This window comes from Ascidiella aspersa, chromosome 4 (genome assembly GCF_963924565.1).
Source record: "Ascidiella aspersa chromosome 4, kaAscAspe10.2, whole genome shotgun sequence".
Taxonomy (NCBI): domain Eukaryota; kingdom Metazoa; phylum Chordata; class Ascidiacea; order Phlebobranchia; family Ascidiidae; genus Ascidiella; species Ascidiella aspersa.
Genome location: NC_139450.1, coordinates 15,119,263 through 15,141,044, shown reverse-complemented (window position 1 = coordinate 15,141,044; position 21,782 = coordinate 15,119,263). Strand labels below are relative to the sequence as shown.

The 21,782-nt window shown below is 35.1% G+C and overlaps 2 protein-coding genes across 2 annotated transcripts; one reads left to right on the top strand and one right to left on the bottom strand.

Annotated features, from left to right (window-relative positions):
* Positions 1-2,449: 2,449 nt before the first annotated feature.
* On the bottom strand, positions 2,450-9,046 carry LOC146148128 (prolyl 4-hydroxylase subunit alpha-1-like). The gene is made up of 13 exons (XM_083386456.1): positions 8,839-9,046; positions 8,451-8,668; positions 8,167-8,318; positions 6,873-7,010; positions 6,602-6,780; positions 6,452-6,546; positions 5,965-6,106; positions 5,219-5,395; positions 4,887-5,057; positions 4,717-4,770; positions 3,411-3,473; positions 3,028-3,193; positions 2,450-2,642 (listed from the first exon to the last, which is right to left on the bottom strand). Exons 2-13 carry the CDS (start codon positions 8,627-8,629, stop codon positions 2,557-2,559), a joined length of 1,602 nt encoding a protein of 533 aa, XP_083242582.1. The 5' UTR covers positions 8,630-8,668; positions 8,839-9,046; the 3' UTR covers positions 2,450-2,556.
* Positions 9,047-9,247: 201 nt separating this feature from the next.
* On the top strand, positions 9,248-20,635 carry LOC146148127 (uncharacterized). Its single transcript, XM_083386457.1, has 8 exons — positions 9,248-9,358; positions 15,180-15,336; positions 15,408-15,546; positions 16,189-16,328; positions 17,933-18,170; positions 18,906-19,157; positions 19,217-19,332; positions 19,822-20,635. The coding sequence occupies exons 1-8, from the start codon at positions 9,322-9,324 to the stop codon at positions 20,036-20,038; spliced, it is 1,296 nt and encodes a 431-aa protein (XP_083242583.1). The 5' UTR covers positions 9,248-9,321; the 3' UTR covers positions 20,039-20,635.
* The last annotated feature ends 1,147 nt before the right edge of the window (positions 20,636-21,782 follow it).

Sequence of the window (21,782 nt, the reverse complement as noted above, 5' to 3'; positions counted from 1 at the left end):
GGCGGTTTCAATACTAACCAATTTTTAGTTTTAATCGAGATTTTACTTATGTTGAACGCAATATGACACCAGGATTGCGTATTTGCTGAATATCACGCCATGCGAACAATGGCTGCTATACAACAAGGTTTTACGTTAGTGAGTGGTTCCCTAACGATATATGTCACTGTATTTCGTTACGTAAAATATGTTTGACGTTCTTAGCTGTTGGGTATTTACTCGTTTCAATGCAAATAAGCACACATTATTTGGAATTTTGTTTCAACAAAATGTAAAATTTTAGTTTGCGAAGACGAACAATTATATGTTTCACAGTCACGCAGATAAATGCGACAATTTATTAACACGCCATCCGATTAAATGCTGCTTTCAGACAGGCTAAAGACTCTAACTCCATTTGTGGGAATCATTTAGTCAACCCATTCGAGGCACAATAAGCAAAAAATAGTCAAGGGATTACCAACATATATGCTGTATATAGCAATTAACGATTGTATAAATTAAAATGTTTTATTTAGAAAGAATTAAAATGTTTACGATGTTACACACTATTTAGCACTCAAGCCAGGATATTACGCTATCCGTAACATTACTTAATAACATGGTAAATTACCTTTTTAAATCATCGGCAATAACACGCGGCTCAAGCAAATGACGTACAACATAATATGTAATAGTTCTAAGAGGCCAGCTTGATGGAATCCTACATTTTGTTTATCTTATGCTCAGGCGCGGATCTAGGATTTCAGTTTGGGGAGGGCCATGAATTTTTTTCAGATATGACGTCACAATTTTTTCAGATATGACGTAACAAAAGTATACCATTGCGTGACGTCATAATTCAGGTAAAAATAACATCAGCTGGCCGAATAAACTAACTCCTGCAAAATAACGCGAAAAACAGACCTTTTGAAAGCACGAAAAAGTAATAAGGTTAGCCTCTACAGTGGGCCGGTTTCCTAGTTTGACCCGGTATGAAGAATATCGCTGAAAGAAGCTACCATGTCTATTGTCTACACATCTTGCTTTTTTCCGAAAAGGCGAGAGCAACCGCATAGCCACCGAAAAAGCGCCGAGGCCACGTCACAATAAAACCATAGCGTTGTCTGCTGTGGTCAGCTGTGGTTCTTTCATGACACTTCTCGCAATTTTTAAGTTACTGTAGTTGTTTTTTTCCAAATAAGGTTGCTGAAATGAGCAAAACTCTATGCAGAGTTAATCCTAACATTGGATAGGTTATTCAAATCCTTACACAAGGGTCGGCAACCTTTGTGTAGTAGTCGCGGGCCAAAAGCAAACTCAGAAAGGTCTCTGCGGGCCGCACAACATATGTTAAATGAGATTTTATGTTATTACAACTTTATAACAATTGTTAATCAGGTGGGCCTCGGATTTTTTGCACTTTAAAAACGTGTTTATAATTACTTTTAAGGAGGCGGTAAAGTCTTGGCGCAAATTCGCTAAAAAAGCGTATACTTGGTTTAAAATTCGAGTCCACACGTCGCCATCCCCCTACTATTATTGAAAAAAGTGTAATAAAACTACTTTGAGAAAACGCGTTAAATTTTATAGTAAATCTATTTTAGTGTTTGTTAACCATTTGGGGGACACCTGGCGAGCGAAGCGAGCGCGATATTTTTGGTATACCGGTATTTCTTTTAAATTTCTTGTTTTTGTTAAATTTAAAAAAAAATGGTTAAAAAATATTTTTCGATTATGTTTGAATACGTTTTTCGTTTGTCCGCGACGCACTTGGCAGCTTTCCACGGCGCAACAGTAAAGAAGCGCTGATCTAGTTCAAAAAGAGCATTAAAACGTAAACACATTTTTTTCAAATATTCATTATATGGCGCCATAAGCTCGTACACCACTACAAAGCTTAAAAATATGTCCTATTTTGGCGAAAATAGGCCATACCCCAGGTTGGTTCCCGGCAAAAATCAAACGGCAAACTGAACATCTGTGCCAAAAATCTCATATCTACCTATCGTATACATGCCAGTGCAGTCAAACAAATAATAACAAACAAATATTTTTGTTTGTTATTATTACAAACAAATATTTTTTTTGCAACAACGTAACAACAGTAGCAACGTGACATAGTAGGTGATTAACTCACAACTTGAACAAAAGCAACAAAAACTTTCTTGGGTTAACGCCTCACCACAACAAGTTCATAAATGTCCACTTACAAATTCGCATCGTATATCGTAAATGTCATGATGGGCAACTCAAGAGCAGTATAACGCAAGCACAACAGTTCTAACAAATTTAAGTGAAAAGCATTGTACCTCATTATCCGAAAACAATTCAAAAACTAATCGAACCTTGTCACTGACTTACGATTGTTTAAAATTACACATATTGCAACAAGCAGCATTAATATGACGCAACGTCGTTTTAGCTAGATACTTCAATATTGGCATAGGTACTATAAAAAAGGCGAGCATGCAGGTATAAAATACATTTATTACTGTGGCACTATATGTAAAAAAGTATAGCAATACTGCGCTTTTTGTGTGTAAAGAGACATGTGCAAAACTAAACGAAACTTTGTTAAAAAATGCGATTGTCAGACGTTATTCTTTTGCCACAAGATCGAATCAACTCTTGGTCTCGTTCGTGAATCCATTTGTTGGCCACTGCAAAAATAAGGAAAGTTTTTTCTATTTAATAACAGAGATGACTATAATTTAAATTGGTTTAGACTATTCTGTATCACAACGAAATCCGTTATTGCTTTACTCTTTTATATTTATAATGTTTGCTATTTCAAATCCTTTTTTTTATCTTCCGCTAAATGACTTGCATAAATATGTTATTTTGTTTATACGTATAAACATTACGTAAAGTTCATCTTGGTACAGAAACATTGTTTAGGCCAGTTAGCAGTAAAAAAACAATAAAAAAACAAGCTATACACAAAAAACTTATGTAGAACAAACATATTTTGGCAACACAGTCTTCACACTAACACAAAAATTGGAACGATTAATGAAAATTTCAGTTATTTAATAAGACACCAACCCCATTTCACACCAGTAAGAACTGGGCATGCCGCATGTCTCGTTCGCCCATCGCCTTCACCAGAAGGATATAGATTGTACCAAAAAACAGCACTTCCTTTTATTGGCTGGACAGCTATTTCCGGATACAGAAAAACTGTACTGCCGCCATACTCCACATCACTTAGCTGTCAAATGTTAAAACGACAAAAAGTTTAAGCAACAAAAACTCGTGAAAACAAGAGTTTAAAAATGGTGTTTAGAAATTCTTTAATGTCATGCTAAATTTTGTGGGTATAAATCTAAATCTTCATTCAACAAGTATTAAAATAGAATATAATTTATATAACAAATATCTTATTTACACAATAGTTAAAATAAATCAAAATAGGAATTAGTACTTACATAAACCAAAAATGTAGCAATTCTGTTACCAATTTCAGGTTCAAATTTACCAGCATCAGAATCCTACAAAATACACAACTGTTTACCAAATGCTAAAGAGTAAATACCGTTTTTTGATGTAAGCAGTAGATTATTAGTTTTTCACAGAAAATATTAGTGGTTTTATTTATTTATTTTTTGTTTAAGTTAATATGTCTGTTGATTTGAGATTCGCTGGGCAAAATTAGTTAGGTTTGTAATGTTTTTAAAAAAATTGTAAAATGTAATACATTTTGCATTTAGACGCCTATGTTCGTGCGTAAATTTTTCACTAAATATGATGTCACAAATTGGCTACTACTATGGTGATTTTATATGTGAAGTAAACAAAAGATAACTTTTAAGTTGATATTCAATACTTTTGTTTATTAAAAAATGTAAAAAATATTGTGACTCCTTTTAAGTTGTAACAAATAAGAGAATAATAGGATCTGACATACTAAATTAATTGTTCTTGATTTACGGTATGGGTTTGCCTGTTTTTTCACAGATTTTGTCATTTACAATCAAAAAAATATGGGTTGTGAGTTTTCTTAAAGAGACAGGCAAATTGGTTGCCACAAACAGCTATGCTTTATTTGTTAGTGTTGCTAAATAAAAAGTGAGGTTTTTACTGATGCATGAGCTGTTACAGTAGAACCAGATAAACGTTTTGACAAATCACTGTGTTCCAAAGCCAAATTTTCCAAAATTTGGGTATATCGCAAGCCAATATTATAAACAGGGATTCAGCTTAAAAAAAATTTATACAAGAAATGCCAAAATAATTTTTTCTTGGCCAAAGATCTTAGAAGCTCAAGCATTCTTGAGGTCTTTAAAGCCACCAATTTTCTATATTATTTCTACGATTTGCTTACGCTGTTTTTCATGTTCGCCAAAAATTTGAATTTTTTATGTTCTGTTCAAAGGAAGTGCAAAGAACATTCAAGAGAAACTGGGTGTCGGTTTGTTGCTAAAATTTAAGAAAACTGGCAGTGTTCGAGACAAACCTAAAAGTGGCAGAAATACAGCTACAGAAAAAGTAGTACAGGATATTCACCCTTTTCTATTGCAGTGAAATCCCCCAAAAATATAAAAAAATTATTATTATTTAGTCTATAATTTCCACTTTTTTGTGCATGATATCAAATGAAAATCCAAGGTATAGCCAAAAGGAGCTGATAATATAATTTGTAAAAAAAAAATAAAATTAACCCCTATAGTCTGAAAAGATGTGTACCAATTTTGATATATTATAATAAAATTATATAAATAAATGTTACATTACCCTTGCATAGTCGAAGTGAGGTTCATATTGTCCCCCAACACCATAATTGGCAATCTAGAAATCAGTAAGCACATAAATATTAATAATACATCATGCATTCTTGTATTTATAAACACCAACTAACCTTATAGACACTAAAAAGCATTGTTACAAAGTAACATTGTTTTTACCTGTAACTCTTCTGCTGTAGACATTGATAAACCAGTAAGATCAAAAATTCGTTGTGATACTCTGGCAACAGCTTCGTTTTCCCAGTCTCGGATCCATGCACTTTTGCTTACTCGATAATGGGCATGTTCAAGAGTTCCAGTTTGAGGGTTTTGCACAGTTGCGCGATTTAACTGAAAAGGGAATAAGAAATATCAGTTTATTAACAAAAAGTATCCATACGTGTAACCTCTTAAGTTTTTTTTTAAGTCGTTTATTATAGGTAAAAAAGTCGTTTAGTATAGGTTATTTTACAAAAATGGCAATTTTTTAATATTAACATTTGATTGCACACCTTTGGTTTTGCGAAAACTTTTATATTGTCTATGTCTGTGGGAGAAATAACATCATGGAATCTCACAAGATGTGGAGATGGCCAAAGTTCCTCAAGCTTTACAGGAGAAAGAATGAGACGAGGGTTATTGTTGTTTGTCCAGTAGTAGCATTTCAACTGTCGTTGAACACTTGGTGCCTGTCAGGTTATTGAAAAAGGTGTGAAGTATTTATTTGCAGTTTTCAGATAAATCTTTCAATAGGCCACGTCATTAGTGAATGATATTGTTAAAATGATTTTGTGCATATGTTTAACTCAGTGTTTCACACCCTTTTTTGGCTTGCGGCAACCTACAGAAATTATAAATAGTTGGCGACACCCTTGTTCGCATTTTTGTTGAGTAGTTAACTGTAACGATACAAAATCAAGATTGAAACAGAACATTAATTGTGCAACAAAGTTAAAAAAGAAGTTTTTTGGAACTTTTATCGTACACAAAATATGTTTTAAGATGCTCACCAAAGAGAAAAAAATTGGAATACCAAAGAATTTGAAATATCTAAAAATGGCACCCTACAGTGGCATAGTACCCCGGTTGAGAACAACTGGTTTAACTCATCCAACACAGAAAACACATACTTAATTTTAAAGTATTGTTTACCATTATTTTGTTCATCGTTTGCACAGGAGCTTGAATGCTTTTGTGAATATATATAAAAGCATCCAACAATAAGAACACATCTACTAATTTTTTTAACATTGCTTACAATCGTTATGTTATCCTTTCGGCACAGGCGCTCATATAACTCCCTTTCTGGTATTACATGAGATTCTGGTCTTGTGAGTGTTGAAGTGAAGTCTGTATTTTCATCTCCATTATCTCCTTTTTTATGGGCTCCAAGCTGGTCTCTGCAAAAATTTTAGTTTTCTATTAAAAGTTGGAATTTTAAATAGAAGGAAGAGTATAAATTATATCGAAAGTTTGAAAAACATATAATAAAAAATCAAAGATCAATACTGATGCGATTCATGATTTAAAAAATATTAAGCAAAAAGGATTAGATCAACGTTCAGGCATCACTTATTGCAAACAAGAGAATTTTTTTTAAACTATATGAATTAAAAAAACATTGGCAAACTTAATGTATATACATCTTTATTACAAACAAAAACTAAAATTAAACTAAGAACAGTTTACAACCTAAAGGTGACATACATAATTATATTATATATTTAAACAAAAAATGTTTGAACCTGTAAAATCGATGATTTCCCTGAATACGAGTATGGTGAGGATCGATTTCCAGCATCTCTGCTGTCAACTCATATGCCCTTTCCACATTTCCTTGCTAATACATAAGTGTCAATGAACTACAAAATAAATAAATTATCTAAAATATCTACCTGGGCAACACAGTAGGCAAGGTGATCCAATATGTCAAATTTAGACAAATTTTTAAGATCTGGTTTCCGCAATGCTTCATTCATCCACAAGACACAGTGATAATAATCTTTATCCAGATATGCAATTCTACCAATATCATAACAATCTGCAGCAGTTAAGGTTTGGCTGGCTTTCGAACCTACAACATTGGTTATATATTAGTAAACATATACATACATAATTATACAATAAATAAATAACCCTAGCAATAAAATTTATATAAAATTAAACCTTTTACTATTCCTTGTGCAAGGTCATGTGTGTCAAGTTTATAAGTGTCTTGAAGCCTCATGATAGCTAGGGCTGAGCCCCTCACATCTTCATCATCAGGAAAATATTCCCTCTTCATTGTCAGGTTTGCAAGAAAAACTACACAAGTTTACATAACATTTTTTTTAAACTGTGATTAAACCAGACTTAAAAATGTAAGACCCCACTGTGATTAACCAATCATGTGAATAATCAATCATAGGCAACTATATTAAATGCTTTGTAAATGATTTGATTCCATTGATTCAATGTAGCTATATATATTTCCTTTTCGGTTACCATATTTCTGTATTACGAAAACCGTGTTTTACTACTATAAGTGGCAACAGAGATAAGCTTCTAACTAATTGATTATATATATGTTATAGGGCAGGGATGGCGAACCTTTTCATTGCGCGGGTCACAAACACAATCTTCAACCTTACAAAATGCACAAGTGGTTCAAATATTTAATTATATGCTAATTTTTGCAAGACTTTTTTATGCAAAGCTTCTGCGTCGTTTGAAGTGGTTTGAGACGATTTACAAATTCAAATTCCCACGATAAGAAGGGGGTGGCCATATCAGTTTTAAAAATTGGTACTATGCATGTCGGACTCTGGTAGTTTTACGTTATCTTACTCGAATCTTGAGTCCGACTCAGCAGCCCTGGTGCTATTTAACGAAAAATTATTTTTTTACATTTATCCTACCCTGCAAATGATTGATATCATTTCAGTATTTCTAGAGAGACAAGTGGGTCATTAAGTATCTGTGGTGGGTCTTTGTGACCAGCGGGTCAGTGGTTTGCCATCCCTGTTATAGGATTTACAAACTAGTGGAACCCAACTATATATATAATATCCATATGCATTATTATATACTGTCTATCACCATTTCCAACTAAGACATTGTTGAAGATAGGGTTTCAATATAAAGTAAAATAGTGTTGTTTCCTCAAAATTGCTATAACACCGGACTACTCTTACCAAAATGGTCGCCAGTCATAATTTAGTGATCCAAGAGAGTGCCACTTCATTAGCAGAGCACCAAGGGGCTCTCACAGAGTTAACCTCCTGAAGGTTTTTATTTTAGTAACAACATAAAATTAGCCAAAGAATTACCTCAAAATGGTAATTCAAGCTGATTGAATGAGTGGGTAAAATAAAACTTTAAGAATGTAAATATTTGAAATTTGGTGTTTTAAGTCATGCTTAACCTTAAGCATATATACAAACCATACATATATATTGCAATACAATAGATATAGTTCTACCTTCAGAAACATCTTCCATAACTAGGTTTTCAAGATCTGTCCATTCTGATACTAAACGTTGCACCAGACGATATTGATTTACAGGATGTCCAAGGTATCTGTCCATATTCGTTTGGGCATGGTTTGAAATCCGTTGAAATTTACTAGCCAACCTGCAGTTACATTTTGTGTAAATACATGTTATATGCATATATATAATATGGCTTAGTTAAACGTCAATTTGGACTAATACATTTCTAATACAGCTTTGGCATATTAAAAGCATACAGACTTTAATTTCATACCTTTTAATTCTTTCTAGTTTGTTCTGTTCAGCTTTTATATAATCACCAAGAGAGTTTAGTAACTCCTGTTCATCATAAACCAAATCCTCCATTTGCCCAAGTGATGAAAACCATTCACCATTTATTTTTTCCAAGGCCATTGCCCAAAACACAATTGTAATCGCAAAGATTTTGAACATAATAATTGGTTGTATTTTAACAAACTTCTAGCCAAAACTCTACAGTAAAATGTAATTTGTTTAATGATGAAAAAATATCGGTAATATCAATCGGGTAAAATAGAATATCAATTTTACTTATATATTAGTGCTTGTAAACCTTGCACCTACAAATATTGCATTTGGTCAGTTAACACGTCTTCGTACGAGTCAAAACTAAGTTTATTTACCGTGCACACCACTGCTGCTGTACGAAAGGTCCACCCGGAGAAAATTCGAGAATTGGCAATTTAAGAGCCGAATCGCCGATGCAGGAAAACTTTTTCGCTTACGTGCGAGATACAGATGTCGCGCCGTCTGTTTAAATTGTTGCCTTCGTTTCCGCTAGACTTTAGTGCTAAACTGCGAACGTGACTTGTCTCACAGTATTGACGAATTTGTTGTTAGCACAGTTGGTTTGAGTGTGAGTTGTATTTTGGCCTAGTTTCCTCACTACAACTGGAAATCGGTAACCTGTTTAAAAACAAACCTATTTAAAGATTTCATTGTTTTTTGTTAACACACTTATGACATTTTTGTGCACCATTTTGGATTTGTGTGTCGCATTTTGGATTTGGTAACACCTTTTTGTTGTATTTAGGCTAAAACAATTTTGACTGTGTAGTAATTACTGGGTGTCCAATTGGCAGATTTGGAACGCATCCTAATTGGAAATGGTACGAGTTGCGGTAATAGGCGCCGGAGCAGCAGGTTTGCTTTATTGTATTTTTTATTGTTCCATGTGCACGATGTACCCGTAAGTTGTACGTCACCTTTAGAGCAGTGGTTCGTAACCGGGGGGTGCGAGCTCTACTCCAATATTTTATAATGATTTTATTGGTTTCATATTGCGTTGGTTGTTAATTTTTCTTTCCTGCTGTAGTATGCTTTACAGCAAAATTACCCATGTGTAAGTAAGTGGCCTACCTATAACTGGAGAAAAATGTTCATGCTTTTGCGATTTGCGAACTTTTCAGCTACAGTACCGGTACTTTGTGTTGATAGTTTCTAGTTTTTTGGACGATATTTGGTACTTATTACCAACAGGACTCAAAACCAAAACGTGCACATTGTGCGCACAATGTGCACTTGCGATATGTGCACGGTTCGGTGCACATTCCAAGCTGCACATTGTGCGCACATTGTGCACTTGTGATATGTACGCAAACCGAAATGTGCACATTGTGCGCACAATGTGCACTTGCGATATGTGACGATTAAGTGCACATTGTGCACTATCGCTCAATGTGCAGCTTACAATGTATCAGTGAACGTTATACAGAAAAATAAATAACTTCATATTAAACGATTTTTCCGATGATGTTTTTGTATGGAAAAGATCAAGTAATACATGTTATCTTTCGTGCCATTCTTTTTATTATGATATATTTTTTATTTGAGTTCCACTTTTATGGATTTCCGATTATATGGAGTGGATTTATTATGCATGTTATTTTTCGATCGATTCTTTTTATAATTCTTTTTTTTTAATTGAGTCCCAATTGTATGGATTTTCGATTATATGGGTTAAATTTACCAAACAAATAAGTTAACAACTGGAGGTAACTAAACCTGCAAATTTAGCCTTAAAACCCGTAAAAGTATTTTTAAACGTTCATAATTTTTAACTACTCTGCTTATGTGGGCATGGTTATGACGTCATTGGGTATCGGATTGTGATACTTTTTGTTCACGATATTGGTTATCGGAAAAAATGTCACGTTTTGGGCACCCCTAACCAATTGCATGTTAATAGGACATTTTAAACGTAAGGCAACACTTCTTGTATTTAAAGATCTATGTTTGACCATTTTTAATCTAATTCAACTGCACTAATGCATTTTAATTTTGTTAACTTAAAAAAAAATTGGTTAGAATTAGTTGAACATTGAATAGCGATACGTCTGCTTAGATTGTTTGTGTTTGTTTTTAAATGATCAATGAATCCTAAAAATAACTTTCGTAATTAGTGGCTCTATCGACCTCGTAATTAGTGGCTCTATCGAATTTAAAAAACTTCAACACAAAAGTTTATTTTATAAAACCAGAAAATTGAAGGCGTCACGGCACACATATAGCACAAAAGCAATTAGGGAACAAAACAATACTCACTTCAGGGCGAAATACCAATCGTAAGATATAAAGTTGGAAATGGTTGAATAGAAAAATTTTAAACGGAAAACTGCAGCAGCAATATTTGCAAAATACTTTAAGCAAGATTATAAACGAAATACTATCGATAGGTAGGTAATATGAAAATGCGACAGAAACAAATTAAATATAACCTTAAATGACAAAGGAAAATGAAATTATAGTAAAGTAAATAAAAAATGAATAAAAAAGGAAAGGCTATCGAAATCAAAAAATTAAAAATCCATACACTAAAGAAAAGTTAAAGACGACCGTAAAAAAATGCTACAGAAACATAAAAAATATATAATGTTAGATTACAGAGAAAAAAATAATTACTGAAAATAAAAAGTAAAGGCATAGGCCTACATTTATGCAACATCCAAAAAGGTAAAGAATGCTGAACTGTTACCGAATCACCGTTTTTTGTAAAATTTTAAGGACCAGAACCGGAACTGAACGGAATAATTTGGAAGAACATAAACCTTAACCGAACCCCAACCTGTAAACAAAAGCGGTTCACTCCAGCATGACGTCACAACTTGTATTATACAGAGTTAAGTTAACGCCATGTTCGTAATTTTATGACAAAAATATGAATATTGATTAAAAAAACGTTGATTTTTCATTTTTTCTATATATTATCAATGAGTTGCTGTTTTTTTAATACGTCACGTAACTTAGCTTAAATGACTTTACAATTCAAAAATTATTCTTGCCTCTAACACAATGCAACACAACGCCATCCAAAACGCAACCGCACACAAAGTTGTCAGCAGCGCTAGAAAAACTGAGACTTCGAAATTCACACTAAGTCCTGTCCGTGAGGGAAAACCAAGTCGGTGGGTAGCTGACCCGAATGGCGATTCCCGCGGACAAACGCATTAGTCCGGAACGAAGGGTCTACAATAATTAAATTTGTGACAATCTGTCTATCTTCTGGTAAGTCAGAAAAGTACAAATCCTACATCTGCCTGTCTGTCTGTTTTTAAGTTCGATAATAATAATCGGTTGCCGGACAAATAGCGCCATACCATCACACGCGGTGGAAAAAGTGATCACGGAAAACAGAGTGTGCAACTTTTTAGCCACCTTTGCCGCACCGGCACATTAATAGCACATCAAATTCAAGTGAGGTGCACATAAGATGCAGATTTAGTGTACATTTGGCGCAAATATCGCAAGTGCACAATGTGCACCTTCAAATGTGCACTGAACCGTGCACATATCGCAAGTGCACATTGTGCGCACAATGTGCACCTTCGAATGCGGTGCACATGTAGCAAGTGCACATTGTGCGCACAATGTGCACATTTTGGTTTTGAGCCCGTCTCCTTATTACGGCTGATTTGTGCTTTGTTTAATCAAAACAGTATGATATGCCACCCTCCACAATGTGTTTTAGCCAATTTTAACAACAAAACTGTTATAAAAATTGCGCTTTACGCGAACCTCTCTTTAATACAGATGTGGGCAACGTGCGGCCCTTTTCCATGTGCGGCCCTTCACCTTCTGTCAGCTATTTTTCCCTAAGTAAGGCTATTTGAGTGTGCACCATATTGAAACTTTTGCTTTTTCAGTTTTCCTGTTTGAAGTGCGATGTAACCTATATAGGCAGGGTTACCATCTGCTCAAACCCAAAAATAAGCACGCTACTTAAAAAAAGCGCACTACTGAAGACCAGGACGAGATCCAGGATTGCGGGGGTGAAATCCAAGCTTTTAGGAATAATGTCATGAAATAAATACTTAAAAACACCTATTTTTGTATGCGCAAATCGTAGCTTAATCGCGGGAAGCACGAAAAAATGCGTTTATTTGCTCGAAATTGGCAAGTTTACCACCCTTATTTAATGCAAGCTTTGTTAACATTTTTGTGTCAGAGCGCACATGTACACCTTTTAAAAACGTGGTGCATGGCAGCATGGAACAGCCGTATAAAATCACAATAACAGCAATGATCATAGCTCTTTCCCTTTCAAATTCATTTGACATTAGAAAATTCATTTTCATGATTATCACAAAAAACGTGGTCATGTTGACTCCATTCTCTTAATATTTTGTCAGTACTGACACACGTATGCCTAAACCTAAAATGTCAGTCCTCACGTCAAGCCTAAAGTTTACTTGATTGCTAAAGCAAAAAACACCATTGTTATTATGTAATTTAATGCATTGTTGTTATAATCTGGGTCAACAAACCTGGCAAATATCCATAAACAAGTCTCTCACTTCTCAATGTAAAAGATTTGATAAAGAACACTTTTTGAACTAAAATAAGACAAACTAAGCACACACCTCTAAAATAAGCACAATTGGGTTTTCTAAGACACTGCACCCCAAAATAAGCACAAATCTTAGAAATAAGCACGGTATGGCAACCCTGTATATAGGGGATAGGCTACACCGCTACGCTAATGCAGTTGAACTCGAATGGGAAGCATCTATTTCAAAACAATCTTCATTCATGAAGTTTTACTGGTGTCACGTTGTTATGATAAAGAATTGTTTTGCAACAATTAAACTTGATCCGTACGAAAAAGGCGACATTTGAATTGTAGGAAAAGTAATTTCCGACTGCTGTCTACAGCACTGACAAAACTGCGGTAGTTGCAGCCTAGTAGCTCATTAGTTTTTTTAGTAAAAGCTGAAAATATGAATTAGTGTTTATTTGGTGTGCGGCCCTCCTGTAAGCATTACATTTCCTAACTGACCCTTGTGTTAAAAAGGTTGCCCAACCCTGCTTTAATATATCACAAATTGGAGAAACCCAGACTTTTTGCTCAAATTTGTAATGCAATTTGCAGAGTATAACCTTTCTATTGTGTGTCATCACACCTTTTGAAACACGATTAACGCCAATACGCAATGTTGAATTTTTTCGCTTCGGAAGACTTTTTAACGTGCTTTCTGTGCAGCCTTACAACTGTGGAGTCAATGCCTTCACAACATGTTTGGCAAAATTACAGCTTGATAAAAATCAATCGATTAAGCACGAGCAATTTTTTGTGTGCCCAATGCGTCAGGTCTCCATATTTTCAGAACCAAAAAAGAAGACATTTTTTGGCCGGCAAGTAAAACGAAAGCAGAATTGTTACGTTTGAGTTTGATGATGCTTTAGGCTACATTTCCTTCATAGTTGCCAAAAAAATTACAAAAACAAACAAAGCAAAAGTTACAATAATAGACACAAAGGCAGCAAATCAAATTTATTTTTCAGATTTAGCTCATGAATACTTTGCGGTTCCCTTAACTTTTGCTGTGAAATTGTTACAGTTACACGAAATATGATTGAAATTATATATGCCTACAACCGTAAGATGCTCATCGAAACTGATCTAACTAATAGGCTGTTTATTTATTTGCACCATTGTGGCTGCATCAAAGAAAAATTGCGTTCAACATTTGCATTATGGGCCATAATGCTAAAGTAAAATTGCGCGTTTTTTAACAGTTCACTATAAACATTACGTCGGTTTTGGAATGCCGGAAATATTCTGTCCATTTTTCATGTGCCATCATTTTAGAAAATGCAGTTGCATCAGTTTCATGCCGCCTTTGCACAAATTCGCACCAGCCTTGATACTGGTCGAACAGTTTTGCATATCATCAATCGAACAGTTTAGCATTATCGAATATTTTTTTTCTGCCAGATAATTTACACGTGTCTCAACGTTAGCCCATTCTTTGGCGTTGGGCAGAAGCATCCAATCAAAACATTTGAATTCAGCAAATTAAAACGTCTCGCCTAAAATTATTGGTGAAAGTATAAGCAACTAACTCGAACTGCGAAATAAAAGGACATTTGGGGCTTTGAGCAGGCGCCAGCTGCGAAACCGCATAGTGTACAATCTTCAACTTCAGACAAAAAAACAAACCAAGGCCGTAAAATATTTATGATTGATTTTGGTAGAATCATTTATCGAATATCAGAAGCGCAATTTCCTAAGTTCCATGTACTTCTACTGAACTATACGTTAAATTACAAGCACGTCTATCGCCACCGGCAAAACGAAGATCTTTTTTCCCGAGTGTTTATTATGCCACGATAAGCGCAACATCTGCGCGGTGTGCTAAGTCAGCTAAAATACAAGCTGCGTTTGACGGAAAATAAGTTGCGTCAATTGCACACTAAACACGTGGTCTTAGAATATGCTTATAGAAAATAATTTTGCGACAAGTATAATTCCATAAAAATGACATCTTTGAAACGCGTCCGAACCCTCAAACCTACCCTGGATATGCCTCTGAGCGCCCCACTATTAATGCACATAATAGTAAAATCTTATATTCTTCACCTAAACTGTTTTGTTGGCTTCAGATAAAGCAACAAGGCAGTTATTGCGAAATAACACATGGATTTCGATAGCTTACCTTAAAATAAGGTTTAACATTTTTATAAGGACTATGCGCTGCTCAACTGCTCTCAAAAGAAAATGGATATGAGACAATTGTATTTGAAGCGACTGACCATGTTGGAGGAACTTGGTACTACACTGATAAAACAGGGAAAGATGAACATGGTCTTCTAATACATTCATCAATGTACAAGAATTTAAGGTATTCTATATGGTAACAGATATACAAACCTGATAAATAATAAGACTGGTAATATTAAAATATTTTTGCAGAACAAATTTACCAAAGCAAGTTATGGCGTTTCCGAATTTTTCATTTGACAGTGATTTGCCATCTTTCTTGGGGCACTCAGATGTACTAAATTATTTGAAGACGTTTGCAAATCACTTTAATATTGAAAAGTTGATTAAGGTAATACAATGTTAAGTTGATAGGTCACATTGCACGTGTTTCAATATGTATTTTTTGCACCTTGTGTCCGCAATGTGAAACTAATTTTACGAAACATAAGTTTGGATAAGTTTTTTTTGCATAGTTGAGGTAGCCATAACCAACAAAGTGGATGAAACACTGTATATACAGGGTTTGATATTCAATTAAAATTTGCCTTCGCCAGTCGGGCGAGTGTGTCCAATCATTACTAGCTCGGACGAATTAACACTCGCCAAATATCAATACCCAGTCTACGAAATTTCATCCCAAAAAACTGTTTTTCACCAATGACTTAACCTGCCTTGTATTTTGGTGCGTAAGTGCGATACACTTGTTTAAAAAGTTGTTGTAGCCTAAATACGAAATCGTGCAAAGTTAGCGATTGTACGAAATACAATAATAGGCCTTAGGTCTTTAAACTAAGTCCATGCAGAAGGTCATGGCACTCGCCAGTCCCGAAGCGATTTTTTGGATTTTTCGGCTTTGATATGAATCGATATAGCTTTTGTGTGGGAAACCACAAACACAATCTATATTGTTATTTTTTAGAGAGATTATACCCACATTGTTATTCTCTACTACTTGATTTATTGGTTGAGTTAAATAGTAACTTCCTTTCAGTTCAACACTGTGGTAGAAGATGTTCAACCAAATGACCTTCTTCCTGGACTTCAATGGCCGCAATGGACTGTCACCTCACGCAATGTGACAAGTCATAAAGTTGAATCCCAAGTCTTCGATGGAGTTATTGTTTGCAATGGGTTAGAACTATATTAAACGCTTGAGTGCTATAATGTTTTGTGTGTATACGTTGGGGTTAGAAATAACGATTGTCAAGAAAATAACAAGGCAAATTATGAGGTATAATTTGGGTTGTTGGGGTACAACCTCATTTTTTGAGTGGTCATACGTTTTTATCCTACAGTAGGCTATAGTGTCTTTGTAAACGTAATATTTTGTAGTGTTTGCCTGTACTATCCTCGGACTGTTCATCATAAAAAAGGGGCCGCGCAAATATTAATTTATGCCGTGTTGTGCATATACTGATTACTTTTGTGAGCAATTAAAGAAACACTTTCTATATGGCTTACCATATAGCGGCCAATAAAATAATATATCTAGGTTGAAAACATCATTTCCGAAAAAAGGGCGTGATTAATTGCAACAACGAATAAATAGTTTATATTTTAGGCCGCACGACACGGGTGGTCACGCGCGCAATATTTTCACGTATTTTAAATCGCCGCAGTAGTGCAATAGGCGAATACACGCAGATTTGCAGAGAGTTGACAAGGCACTTGCTGTTTGCAAATAGGCATATGCATGGTGAATAAACTCAGGTTGTTTATTGTCTATTGCATCGCATTGATGCGCGATTATTATAATTTCCAAGTGGGTACCAAACTTTTTGCACGATGAAGGGTGTTTGCGTTAGAGGAGAGCCTTTATTTGACCTATGAAGTAATTTACACGGGAAATCGTTTTCGCTGCCGTATACATGTTGGTCTACAAATGCAAAAATATTTCAAAGTTTTGCGATACTTTGTTTTGCTTGCAGTTTGAGATCGCAGATAATATTTAGTTGGTTGACCAGGGTGATACGTTTACAACTTTTGTGCTGAACGCGGAAAGTAATACAACGCTACGTGCCTTGATTGAACGCCATATAGCGTCATGTTGTTTGCTTTTCTGGGTGATTGTGAAAAATATTACGCAATTAGTCTTAAAACACCTTTTCGTTCTAGTGAACTCGTGCGCAAATATTCTCGTTGGCATCGGTTGATAAATTTGCGTTTATTTGGCTTAAATTGCAAAACTTTTCATTTAAAAGGATACGTGACGCCGTTTGCGTTCAAAAGAGATTTCGGTTTAGCTTGAACGGCATTTATATTTAAATTAACAGAAATTGTACTTTGTAGTGTTTGTGAGTTATACGGGGCAACCTGCCATAATGTTCGGAGCGCTTACGGACTGAATAAACTTCTTTAAAATGGATAAAAAATAGCATAAAGGGAAAGTTGTTTGGAAATTAAAAAAAATGTATTTATATGTTAAAGTTGGCCAAAAACATAGTGTGTGAATTGTGAGGGTTCATGGCTCATTTACAAAAAACAATCGTTAATATAGCTTTAAGTATATGCTGTGTGGGAATGTTTCAAAGGAAGTTCTTGCCAAACCGTATAAGTGAATGACAAAATAGTTAACTAAAACTTACTAACTTGTCATTTATGTTTAGTATTTATGTTAATTAGCAAACGACCCCTAAATAGTTAATTGGCATTGGATCGGCGGCGATGCAACCATTTTGTTTTGAGTGTTGACAATAAGATAAATGTTCTACCAAACTACAATATTTTTACTAAAGGCACTATTTCAACCCACGAGTGCCTTCTTTGCCTGGACTGGAGCAATTCCAAGGAAAGGTATTACACAGTCACGACTATCGACACCCAGAAGATTTTACCAAATTGAATGTAGTGGTGCTCGGGGGACGATCTTCTGGAACGGACATATCCTTAGAACTGTGCAAAACGGCAAAACATGTTATAATGAGCCACAAGGGCCCCTTTCACGTTTCGAAGTTGCCCGAAAATCTCCAGCAGGTGCTCACTTTTTCTCGATATTCTAGAACTGTGTGGTTCTTAACTTTTCCCTCCCCCTTCAGTTAATAAATAAGTGATATGCCAAAAGCATTTTGATAAAAAAATACATTATCTTGTTTCTAAATATGTGTTACTTACCTTTGTCATATTACAAATCATTATTATATATTCGGCAAAAAGTTTATGGGGGTCATAGCCCGGTACCGAACCCCGTGCACAACGTAGATCTTCATGAACTGTACCAGATCTTTATAATGTGTAATTTTATGTAAAGCATAAAACAGTGTAACAATAAACTTAACACCAGGCGAACAGCCTGGAACCATTAAATTCACTATTCAAAAGCTAAATATTGTAGTTGAGCCCGCTTCAGCTAGGAAGTGCTTGGTGGCCCTGTAGCTACTCTACCTCTGTCTTGCGGTAACTCTACTGCCAAACGACATCCTTTTTTATTCTATAAATTACCGTCTTCTACTCGTGTCTTCTGTCTTTGTCAAAAACCGCCCTGTATCTCGCCGAGGCCAGAACAGCACCTCGTCTGGTATCCTTGCTTCATTTCTATTCTGCGACCTTCTGTTGTTGAATAAACTGAACAAGCTAACAATACAATCGGTGGTCGGCAATACTCCATAAGATTCCCTACAGCCCCTAAGAGTGCGCTCACCGGATTAAGAACCATTGCTTTATAATGTTAAACTAATTTGCCCAATTAATGATAATAATTTGTTTTTTCAGAAACCGCCAGTTGTTCGCTTGACAAGGAATAGCGTGGTGTTTGCAGATGAAACTGAGGCGCCGTGCGACGTTTTTCTGCTCTGCACCGGATACCATTTCTCCTTTCCTTTTTTTAACAAAGCAAAAGTGGTAAATTACAAGGATAACCGCATTACCCCGTTGTATAAGCATCTGATTCATACAAAATATCCCAATCTTTCGTTTGTTGGCATATGTTACCTGATTTGTCCATTTCCACAGTATTATTGCCAGGTAAAAAAATAATTTTGTACCTTTAATAATTCGTCAATGTAAACATGTTGGTGTTTCAGTTACTGTTGGTCGTGGGTGTTTTAACGGGCAGAGTAAACCTTCCCTCTGAACAAGAAATGCTTGATGACGAACATCAAGATTACTGTGCCCGAATCAAAAGTGGTTTGTCACCGAGGTCAGATAAGTATTGTTAGATAGGCCTACCTACTATGTTATTTCGCAAGGATAGTTGATTTGTTAAAAACTTAGAAATCAACTTTAAAATAAAACTTTACCGGAACTTTGTCATAAAACAGACAAATCAACAGCCACAATCAATTCCATTAGTGTACGTCAAGGTATTTTCAAAGTGCAAATAGTTATAAGTGTATCGCCAATCTGCTAGATTGGTAACAACTGGAAATTTATTATAACTTAGAGTTACGAAATAAGTTGTAGCTTGTAGGCTACCAACGGCACACGCTGCCTTCTATTTTTACGTATATATGCATATGTCGATGTCAACCTAAAAAATGCAAAACCTTAAGCGAAATGCTTTATTCCTGTGGGACCACAGTTATATTTCAATTTGTGACATATATTGACAAACAATTGTTTTTATCGTGCAGTAAGATAAGTTAACTTAATTCCACATGTTTATCTGTTTGCCCTTGGATTCTTGTAGGAATGCCCACCTTATGGGACCCCGTCAGTGGGCTTACAACGACGAATTGGCCGACTTGTGTGGAGAACAGAGGATTCCAGAGCGGGTCCGACTGCTTTATGATCTTTGCGATCAAAGGCGACTCTTTAACCTAATGGAATATAAAACAGACGAGTTTGAACTGTCCGATAAAGGCCATTATATTCGCACTTCGTCAGATAGACCACTTTCAGGTTAATAGAAAATTTGGCTGGTGGTTTATCTCGTGCGAAATAGCAAAATACTGAACTTAATTTTTGTTATTTGTGGGAACTCTTTGTACGTTTCTATTTACTAGCGTTTATTTATCATTATGTTAGTCTAAAATTTTAAATGTTCGTAAACACTACCAACCTTAATGGATGTTCACTGCATTGGCAGTTAACGACAATGGCATGGAACACATTATTAATTGTTGGTTGCATCACTTTCATTCCTATATTAATCTTATTAACTATGCATACATTTTATTCAGTTTCGTCCGAGTAACTGTTTCTACATGTGTTTTTTATTTTTGTCTTTCTATTTGCCAATCCAAATCACAGATTATCAGAACTGAAAAAAAAAAACAGCTCACAGAAAGGGATGGATCCATGGAGGGCATCAGCCCATGCTTCCCCAAGCTATACTTTTTGCCTACTATTACTATAAATATCAAACAATTTTTGCGCTTCGTCCATTTTCCCATGTTTTTGATTCATTGATTTATTATAGAAATTAACTATATTGCTAAGCTATTCTGTTCTGACAGTTTTAATTATCGATATCGTAAAATAGTCGATTATTATAGTTTTCTTCGACGGAAATAAAGATTTCATGCATGTGGTCGTATTAGAGTTGTTTGTCGTATGGTTTGAAATTATAAAACCTATAGTTGTAATGATTAATTTATTTTTATTGACCTTACTGCGTTTTTATATGCGTCTGGTGACTTTAGGCTAAATAGTTATTACGGCCTAAGACTTACTAAAAATATATTTTAGATTCAAAAGTTTAAATTTGTTTCAAGATTTTTTTTAATGTCCGAGCCAGAACCCGGGGAATAAACATATGAATGCATAATAAAAATCAATAGCTAAATATTGGGGACTCCTTTGCTTGCGGTTCTGTTTTACGAGGTCGGACTGTAAATACGCATAGTTTATTTGCGCCGAAGCCGTACGGAGATCTTCCGAAATGCCGAAATTGTCTCAAGGTTTTCCTATACGTTGATGAGCTCACATTAGGGTTTAATGTAAGAAAGAGATTTTTTTTACATTCACACCGATTTTGAACATTGTAAACCTGCTTTAAAACACTTTTGGTCAAAGCGAAGCTTAACCTGAACTTTTAAATTGCTGAAACCAAAATTTAAACTCCTGTTTAAAGTTGAAGAACCCGCGGATTAATTAACTTCTAACTTGACCGGTTGCCATCCAACGACATAATAGTTCGATCAACCCCAAAATTTAAATTATAAACTTGCCTATAGGTAGCAGTTTGGTTTTGTCAATGTCCTTGTTGTTTTGCTATAGACATAAAATGCATTCGAACTTCTTTGTACATGAAAAAATATTATGGAGAATTTACAGCCTTCGTCGGAGATCTAATAAAAAGCTAACCTTAGCTAAGTTTACATTCGATATAACCTGTTCATATTTGTGTATTTTTTTAAGCTATTTTATGTATATTTTTTTGATTTTCTGAATATATAGAGTTTGTACCATAATTAAAAAGTTATGTTTGAAGCCAACAATATACATTTACCAGTTCGCGGGCCTGGGTTGGACCAACCCTATACTATAGTAGTCTATGCGCGGGGCGTGCAACCTGTTGTTCGCAAAACAAAAATATGTAAATCGTGAATTGGTTTTGGCATTTGTTCAACGGTACACGAATGGGCCTTTTTTGCAAAACTATCCGGGACGCAAAATCTCCTCTTTAATAGCACTGTCTAATGGACA

Bases quoted from the DNA above. Each gene is read 5' to 3' on its own strand.
- LOC146148128 (XM_083386456.1), bottom strand. From the start codon at position 8,629: ATGTTCAAAATCTTTGCGATTACAATTGTGTTTTGGGCAATGGCCTTG. The intron at 5,396-5,964 runs GTAAGCAATGTT...ATAACCTGACAG, and splicing joins GAAAGGATAACATAACGATT to GCACCAAGTGTTCAACGACA. The intron at 5,058-5,218 runs GTGTGCAATCAA...TTCCCTTTTCAG, and splicing joins AAGTTTTCGCAAAACCAAAG to TTAAATCGCGCAACTGTGCA.
- LOC146148127 (XM_083386457.1), top strand. From the start codon at position 9,322: ATGGTACGAGTTGCGGTAATAGGCGCCGGAGCAGCAG. The intron at 9,359-15,179 runs GTTTGCTTTATT...CATTTTTATAAG, and splicing joins AATAGGCGCCGGAGCAGCAG to GACTATGCGCTGCTCAACTG. The intron at 19,158-19,216 runs GTAAAAAAATAA...TTGGTGTTTCAG, and splicing joins TTCCACAGTATTATTGCCAG to TTACTGTTGGTCGTGGGTGT.